The 9,660-nt window shown below is 41.0% G+C and overlaps 1 protein-coding gene across 1 annotated transcript in view; it reads left to right on the forward strand.

Moving 5' to 3' along the window:
• SAMD13 (sterile alpha motif domain containing 13) overlaps nucleotides 1-2,830 on the forward strand; it is a 40,846-nt gene extending 38,016 nt beyond the window's left edge. Inside the window, exon 6 of the mRNA XM_055339770.1 lies at nucleotides 1,726-2,830. Coding sequence (XP_055195745.1) covers nucleotides 1,726-1,869 — 144 coding nt within the window. The 3' untranslated portion in view covers nucleotides 1,870-2,830. The remainder of the gene's footprint in view (nucleotides 1-1,725) is intronic.
• Nucleotides 2,831-9,660: the final 6,830 nt, after the last annotated feature.

Below are 9,660 nucleotides of genomic sequence, written 5' to 3' on the forward strand. Positions count from 1 at the left end.
CTAAGGAGAAGAAAATCTTTTTTCATGGAAAATCAAATCCCATATCCTTAAATAATTTTCCACTCTTGCCCTTGCACAACTGCTTTTTTGTGCACCATGTTTTTCAATAGTCGTCTCTCACAAATTAATGTGAGACCTTTTTTCCTAGTAGTCAGCAAACTAAAGGTTTTCAGAGTTCAAAAACACTATAGAGCAGTTAGAAGTAATTCCTTGTCCTTCTGCTCTGATTCATGGTAGGGGGTTGACAAATGATATGAGGACATGGGCCTGTTTCGGAATAATGACAAGTGACTGTATAAGTCACAGCACAGGGAGGATTTGCGAAAGTAGTATCTCATGGGATCCTGTTAGAAACCCCCAAATCCCCTCAACTGAGGAGATAGAGAAAGAAGGGATTTACCTAAGGTCACAAAGCCCACTAGCCCAGTGCTGTTTCTCCACACAGTGAATCCTATGAAGCACATTTTCTTCATAGCCTGGCAAAACACAAGGGAGTTTGGAGGGATGGCCTTCTTGGGGTCTGTATAGGAGGGAGTCAAAGTTTCGTGTAGTTGCAGTTATACAACATGTCCCCTTGTCTGTCCATCACTTGGGGAGGTAGGTACAGGCATAAGACATGTCGAGGTTTACTGAACATGCACAGCTGGTCCATCTCTTAAGCCCCGAACCCCCTCAGAGCCAGCTCACTTGTCCCCACAATAAAAAAAAATAACAAAAATAAGGTGGTGTATTCAGCATCCTTCTCAGTGATTCCTTTCCAAAAGTTCCAAACCACTTTCTGTATTTGGGATCTACATCTCTTTCATGGAAAGCTTGTTTATATTTCACCCCCAAAGCTTTGTGGTCTCCAGGGCACTCTGGTTGGGTACCTGAAGGGTGTGGGAAGTGGACTCTGAGAGAGCAGGGGCAGTGTCCTGCCCTCACTAACCTTATTTGGAATCTTGAGGATCCACTGAGAGGAAGTATGATAGGGCCCTCAACACGAGAGGTTGATTTTCGAGTTGAGGCAGGATGGTTCCTCTTTTAAAGGACAGGAAAGAAGTTCACAGAGAATGAATCATTTTTCCACTGCCCATTGTTGTGATTGACAAGATTCCAGAAAACCTAGGACGCTCTGACCCCTATTGGTTCATCTATACCACACATACTTACTTCCAAGTGTCAAGAGAAACAGAAGGGCATTATGGAAAGAACATCAGCTTTGGATGTAGGTAGATGAGTTCAAATCCTCCTTGTCCTTGCCTAACTTTTTGATCTTAGGCATATTAACTTCTTGCCTTGTTCCTTGGTTTGCCTATAAAATTAAGATGATAATCCCTATCTGTCCTAATTTATAGAGTTGTCTTAGGAATTAGGTACACAGAAATTTTGCATAAACATCAATACATTTTATAAGTGGAAAGTGTCATTATTTCTTTTAGAAGCAATATCTCTGATCCTTACAGGTATATGTGCCAAACTTGCCATCATTTTTTTAAGATGCAGCTTTAGGGACGTGATCTTGAAAATGAGATCAGCAATGAATTGTATTTAATCCCAAAATAAAAGTAGAAGATGGAACATAAAAATAGAGGAGTCCATTTTTTCTATTTGGACCAAGTCAAAAAGTAATGTTTTTAGCTTGGGGACAATCAATATGTCTTTTTTCCTTTGAACTTCTTTTGTTCTTCATTATCCTTGAGCTTTTGGACTTAATGTTGGTTTTACCCTTTGCTTCCATTATAGGAAATTGACGGAAAATCCCTGCTATTGATGACAAGAAATGACGTGTTGACAGGACTTCAGTTAAAACTGGGGCCTGCTCTAAAAATCTACGAATATCACGTAAAACCTCTGCAGACAAAGCATCTAAAGAACAACTCCTCATAGTACAGTCAAATTGGGGTCTTAGACCTCAAGAAATACATTATGACATAATTTAGTTTCATGTGATGAAACTTTGTAAACAATACATACATGTGTATATGTAAAGAATTTCAGTCAAATGAAACGTTATCCTATGGGATAGACTAGGCAATCCATCGGCTGACCTGAACTCAGCCAGGAGGAGCAAGGATGATTTGTGGACAGCATGGTTTTCCTGGTGGAGCTTGTCAAACAGAGTGATCTTTGACATGGTTGGACACCCCTCCCCACCAAAGGGATTTTCTTCAGGTTGCTTTCCCAAAATCCTTGAAAAAGGGTTGAATGGAATGATCCTCTGGTTACAGATGTAGTGAGATTAAAGACAAGAAAACTTGGGGAAGGGGAGAAAAGAGATTGCTGTCTCCCTTGAATCCCTCTGCTCCTTAGAGTTTGTGTTATTTGGATGGAATTGCCGACACCCTCTTTTATAGAGGGTCTTCCACTTGACCTTATTAAGGTTTCACTGGGATATACTGCGATGTTTGAGATGAACGTGTGTCACGGCCCCTACAGGAGCAGAACCTCTGAAAAGAGAATCTCTGTTGTGTCTTGGGAACCTCCATCCACATTCAGCTTCTTTCACAGGGGGTAATAGTATTTTCTGCATAGATTTACTTTCAAATTGGCTTTTTGTTTCTGAAGAAGAAAGCATTTTTTTCACTTTATGGTTGTATTTATACTGATTTGTTTCTGAAGGAATTTGCCAAGAGTTATAGATCAAGAAGCCTTGTTACTAGTACAGAATATTTTTATATATTCCTTCATGATGGTGTAGTATTTTTTTAATTGCTCTGATGCTTTGTTTGATTCCTGGTTTGAGTACTTGTTTTTAAGAACTTGAAAAAAGTGAGCTCGCTACATCTCTGTTCAAAGAGACATTTGTTCAAATCTCTGTGTGTCGATGCCTTGTTGAATTGGTGCTTTGTGGTCGCAATAAAGCATTGCTTCAGTTTATTCCCGGTGTATGTTTGATCTTTTCTGTTTGGTTGCCTCTTCAGTTGGGATTAAGGATTGAGGTCATTCCTCAAAACCTTGGAAAGAAAGTTAAGCCTGAAAAAGAAAAAAAGCAACTTTAGATATATAAAACATTTTGATCTATTTGTGGGTTTATCTTCTCTATAAACTGCGTTGTCCAAGTAGGCTTTGTTCCTTCTCTTGTCCCCATCCAAAAACCAATTTTAGGTGTCATTTTAGCCAAAGAATTTTTCTTCTTTTTTTCTTTTCTTTTCCGTAGGCCAGTGGGGGTCATGATTTTCTGGAGATTTTGATGAAAGCTATGTACTTTCCCTCCAGGCAAAAGCTCATATTCCCACATACAGAACTTTGCAGGGTTGATGGACTCCCCAAAGTTCTTCTGTCTTCCCCTTCCTCAGGTTAAGAGCCACTATTTTAGAGAGTGTTATAATTCAGTCTCCTGTGAAGATAATTTCTCTAAAGAACAGAAAATCTCAAGAGAGTGGGAAAAAAATAACATAGAACGTGGTGTGATGAGTGGGGTTAAAAAAATGCATTTCAAATTAATTCGATCATGGAGTGACTGAAATTTAATGCTTTGTTTTGTATGAAAAGTGGGAGAAGGGGTTGCAAAAGATGCCCTCCATCCCCACGTTCTTGCAGTCTGTAGAACATGCTAAACTAAAAGAATACAGTTAAGTACCGTGGGGAGTGGCGGTGATAAAAAGTGAGAGGTGCACCTGCTAGAGACGTGGGTGGGAAAGAAGGGCCACAGATACAATAGAAGGAAGATGGGATGAAGAACTGAATTTTCCCCCTCTGAAAGACTTTCCCACAAGTGAAATAGTGATGACGCTTGAACTCTCTCTTCCTCAAAGGGATAGCAGGAGAACGTCCCAGCCTGGCTTCGGCGCATCCACCCGATACTTTGTGGGCGAGTCTAGGAAAGATTTGGCTGTGAGTAATATAAAACTGCCTCCCTGCCTTCACCCCCTAAACAAGACATTTGTCTTCATGTAAATGTCCAGGGGGACTGCAGACGGCATGGCCCTCCTTGATGTTAGGGATTCCTCCCTTTTTGCTCCATGGTGCATGCTATTTATTCCCAGAATCCTTTCATGGCCCAAGCTAGCTGCTTCAGCTCTCCCCACCCCGCCCCCAGCCCCACCACTTAACTTCTAACCAGCAGGAAGAAGAAAAGGGAAAAGGAACATACCTCCTCCCTTTAGGGACACTTTCGAGAAATTGTACATATTACTTCCTCTTATATCTTGCTGTCCAGAATTCAGACACATTGCCATACCAAAGCTGCTAAGGGAGGCTTGAAATATTCTTTTCCTTACAGCCCATGGGCCCAACTAAAATTCAAAAGTCCCATTCTTCTACAAATAAGGGAGATCAGATATTAGAGGACAATGTCCTGTCACCACCATCAGCTGGCCATTGAATACTTGGAGAAATGTCACTGAAAGTATATCTTCAGTCATATTTTCCTCTATATCTGAATTTGGGCTTATACTCCCATCTCTGGAAGCACCTTTCACAACTATGGGAAGCCTTGCTCACCAACCCCAACCTGACTCAACTAAGCCTTAGAACTGGGCTGCTCCATAAGTGCTTGTCAGGGGGGAAAAATGCAAAGGAAAGAAAAATATCTCAATTGAAAAGCAAACTGAAAAGAATCAGTTTCTTCACCCTCGGTAGACAGCTTTCAGGCAAAATTAGCAAATCAAAGATAATCTGCCTTTCTTTACACCCAGAATAATACTTTGGCAATAACAGAGGGTGCTTTCTCCCCACCCCATCTCCAATTCTGGGGAAAGAGTGTTATCAAAACAAGGCCATTGGGAGAGGCTGGAAGTACTTGAAATTCAGCAGGTAGGCAGTCTTTATCTCCAAAAAGACGTAAAGCCAGAAACATCTGATTCTTTTCAGATCACACCAGATTTCTATTAATGTGATCTGGGTCTGCAACCAGTAGCAAGTACACACACACGTGGGGATGCACTTCATGAGTGTAAGTGGGAATTGAGCATGCCTTGAGGCCAATATGTTTTATGTGAGAATTGTTTAATGTTGAATTTGATTATTCTCAACCAGAGGGGCAGATGGGATTTCAGAATCATGAGAGATTTTAAAAAATAATTGCCACTCCATTTCTCCTCCCTACCCCACGTTTCAGCCTTGGATTCATGCTCTGCAAAGGACATATAATGAATTGATTTGAAGGCAAGGTCACAAACTGGTCTCTTTTCAGGGGAATCTAAGCTGACATGTTTTCCTTTGGCCAGTGCAGTATGTGTGTGTTCTTATGACTACATTTGCATTCTTCTGGGTGAAGCTGAAAGCTCCAATTTATTATAATCTTTTTAATTCCCTAATACCTTGGAGCCAGCAACTGCACACTTCTACACTGTTGTTACAAGGTATATGAAGTTGAGACCCCTGATGTAAAGCAGAGACCACACGGAGAGCCTCCTTACAGTAAGTTAATTCAGCAGCTACAGCTTAGTGGTAGATTTAGTTGAAAAGAAAACAAGGTGGCATACTGCATTGGACTGTGTAACAGATTTGAGCATCATTTTTGATTCCTAATGGGCATGATGAATAGGAAAATCTCCATTTTCAGAGCCCAGTTGGTGGCAGTCTTCTTGTTCTCTCCTCAACAAATACCCTATGTGAGCATGGATTTTGTCCCTCTAAGCTTAACATACACTGTCAGGAGCACATACTGTCCTTCTGTGGCATCAGAGAAATAGATCTTAGAAGGAATTTAATTTGGAAAAGTCTAATGACCCTCAGTTGCCCAACCACTCCTATATTTGGAAGCCAAATGCAAAGAGTACTTACTGGTGGTGATCCATCTGCCTTTGACGGTCATTGCAAATGGGATCTGCAGGGGTCAGGTCTGGGCACAGAGCCATTAAGTGTTTTCTGTAATGATTTGGAAGATGAAGTTAAATGTTCAAAGAGCTGACTGCTGTAGGACAGATAGGCTTCTTAGGAGAAAACTTGATAATTCTGCTTCTAAACCAGGAACAGAAGCCACAGGAAGGAAAGAGAAAGCAATGGGCGCACTAATGAGCAGCTCATTAGTTTCATGCTGTAGCTCCGTAGGCAATTAAGTAGTCTGGGTACCATTTCTGGCCAGTCGTGGCAGTGCTACATAGAAGGAAAGAGATTAAAATGATCACATCTCAGTTTACTTGGTGACCGCTGCTGTGTTCTATCTTTGAGAACCTCAAGAAAAGAGTTGTGTCCAGCCTAGCTGTGGGACAGAGTAATGGAGGACCCCATGAGTAAAAGCAAGGGAAGTCTTTGGCTACCCACAAGTAGGTAGGTGGGCTGATGTCTTTTTACTCCAGGTAGGCAGAGTGTTCCTGTCTACCACTATCTTCAAGGAGAAATCAGGAATGCTGGGCATGCCAGGCAATCTCCAAATAAGTGTGCCCCACTTCCACAGATTAGGTGCCTGGGCAGAGCTACCACCTTTATCATAGTGGAGGTGGAAAAGACGTTAGTGAGCAAAGGTATAAATAATACTGAACTTACGTTCCCTGGAGGGGCAGATCATGGGCTGGGGAAGCGAGATTTACAAATAACAAAATAAGGAAACAAGGTAGAATGTGCTATCATCTAAGCAGCTGAGATCACAGAGCTTCAAGGCCTGAAACTTCCAGAAGAGTCCGGTAAAGCAACCAAGGAAATATCTTCCACAAGTTTCTCCAGCTCTGTCATCTGTGGGGCAGAGACTTCTATGGCAACATTTGCAAGTTAAATGTCTTCTTTTTAAATTAAAGATAACAGAATCTTTCAGTAAATTGTGTTCCGTTTCCTTTTGCGAGGGCCTACGCTCTATTTTTACATGCTGGGAAATATAAAATTTGAAAAATAAAACTATAACACTCATCAGATTATAAACATATTTTGAGGGACACTCAGTAAAACTCTTCAAGCAACCAGCAGTTCCTGCCTTTAAGAATTAGTGTTTGGCCCTGTATGTTAACTACAACGGTATTAGAATATAAATACGTACATACATACAAATAAATTAGACTTAGTGTTTGGGACAGTGTTCTCTCCTGTGCCAGAACCCAATGACACCACTGGGTTGAGATACACTATTGTAGTAGGTGGGAGCACTGGGGCTGCTTCACATAGATCTGAGCTTGAGTCCAGCTCCACCATTTACATGACATGGGAACTTGGGTAGCTCTATGGCTCCTCTCGGCCTCAGGGGCCTCACCTATACTCTAGTGCAGAGACAGAGGCAGGGCAGAGCAGCACAAGCCTGGCACTGTCCAATAAATATAGAATGTGAGCCAATAAGTCATTTAAAATTTTTCTCATAGTCACATTTTTAAAAGTAAAACAGGAAAATTAAATAATCTATGTAATCTGATATACCCAAAATATTACCACTTCCATACATAATATCAACACTATTGATATGATTTACCATCTTTTAAAGATACATCTTCAAAAGCCACCATGTATCTGACTCTTATAGCACATCTCAATTAGGACAGAACAGCTCAAGTATATTACTTAATATTAGTTTCAGTTGAAAACCTAAGTAACAATGACTTAGACGAGTAGGATTTCCCCACTGTATCAATGAGGTCCAAAGGTAAGCGGATCAGGGTCAGGATAGCCACTCCACAATTGTCGGGTCCCAGCGTTCTAGGGTGTTCCTCCAGCGTCTTCAACACACAGCTTCCTGTGTGGTCCAAGGTGGCTGCTTAAGTGTCTTTTATCACAACTGTATTCCAGCCACGAAGGAAAGAAGGGGACCTGTTGTCAGAAGTTGCATACAGGGATCCCTGGGTGGCGCAGTGGTTTGGCGCCTGTCTTTGGCCCGGGGCGTGATCCTAGAGACCCGGGATCGAATCCCACGTCAGGCTCCCGGTGCATGGAGTCTGCTTCTCCCTCTGCCTGTGTCTCTGCCTCTCTCTCTCTCTCTGTGACTGTCATAAATAAATAAAAAATTAAAAAAAAAAACAAAAGAAGTTGCATACAGCACTTCTACTTGTATTTCTTGACCAAAAACAGTCATTTGGCCATACCTAGCCGCAGGGTAGATTGGGAGCTGTAGAGTCTGTTTCTCAGCTGTGTATTCAGCTAAACAAAGACAGGAGGGTGGATATTGTGGGGAAGATAGTAAGCCGTCCATAATACCAGTCTCAAGATTGATGGGGAATTGAATGAGAATACATAGCACAGTTGTTAGTATAACAGGAAAAGTGCATTAAAATATGATTTTATGACAATGCTCTCACCCCATTTTTCAAGCCCAGACCAGCCACAGAATTAACCAACATGCTCAACCCAAATGCTGTTCATCTGATACATTCTAATATTGCTAAAAGATAAAACAATTACTTTCTTAAGTCCTTAGATTTTGGGTGGTTCTAGATACTTTATAAGAGCACATAAAAGAAAAAAAACTTGCATTATTTAAGCTCCGTGAAAAATTGTTATGCTGAGTTAAGGGAAATGTGCCGAGCAAAATGCATATAAGTTTTTATTGGTCCCCAAAGACCTGGAGAACTTAGTTTGAGGCATTTGGTGCATTCTAAATACATCTCATCCCTAATTCAAAATGAACATTCAATGACATTCAAAATGGTTTTGTGAGACTAACACAAGGGAGACCTCTGATACCTTTGTGATTTTAATGAAGACATGTGTGGGTCAATAACAAACATCAAAAAAAAAACTTTTAATTTAAAAATATAAGTAGATCTTCATTCATTAATTTGGGCCAATTAGGTTGACATCAGACTGTTTAATTATCTATTTGGGCAGATTTCATAATGAATTTTTAATGCTAAGGTGACTTCTCCCAGCTACCCTAATGTCTGTAGGTTATTCATCAGCCTTCTGAATGGTGTGCATGCAGAATGCAGAGTAAATTAATGTTAGCCTGAGCCACACAGAGTTAAATAGGAAAACAAGCTGTGAATCCACATTGGAGGAGGAAGGGAACACTGGACTAGGGGTCAGCAGACCTGGGCTGTGATCCCAGATCCGCTACTGACTTACCTGTAAGACCCTGTACAAGTCTCTTAACTTCTGTTGGTTCAATTGCCTCCTATGTAAAATAAACAAGTCCAACTAGAAGTTTAGTTCAGCATTCAATTTCTATGATTTTTCTAAGAATCAAATAATTTAAGTTGTATGTGTCACTGCTCTCTCTACCATTCAGTTAAAATAACATTGTCCTGTCCTACAGTTCCTTTTCTCCTTCACAAACGTTCTAAGATTTCAGTCTGATTGATTCTCTCTTGGCTGTTCAGTGGGCAGGGAACAGCTGTTTTTCTTGAAAATTGTCAAGTTTGCATGTTGCACAACCCTATAGCCAGCCCTAAGTTTAAATTGCTCTCACTGTGTCCCCTGGTGGAAGTATCCTCCCCTAAGAATAGGGCCTCTATGCAATGAGAGCCTAAAGTTGAGGGAATGAGAAAGCACAAATTTCCCAACTGGGTCACTGGGAATGATGGTGAGAGAGGCCATTCTTATTTTTACCGTTTTATTAACAGATCCATGTGTTCTATCTTCTGGGGACATAGCACCATATAAGAGTAAAGTATTTAGGGGGTATACCACATGCTGGAGGATGGTACTCCATCATCACATAGTATCATCTCCAAGCTGGCACCTCAGTTGTACCTTTAAGAGACCATTCTATCGCTCTTCTCAGGTCAGCAACTTCCAGATGGTATGTGGTAGGATGGGTGGATCATATACATTTACAGACTGTCATTTCTCCTTTATTTTAAAGTAGGTCTCATGGTCCCT

This window comes from Nyctereutes procyonoides, unplaced genomic scaffold, assembly GCF_905146905.1.
Source record: "Nyctereutes procyonoides isolate TBG_1078 unplaced genomic scaffold, NYPRO_anot_genome, whole genome shotgun sequence".
In the NCBI taxonomy this organism is placed as follows: domain Eukaryota; kingdom Metazoa; phylum Chordata; class Mammalia; order Carnivora; family Canidae; genus Nyctereutes; species Nyctereutes procyonoides.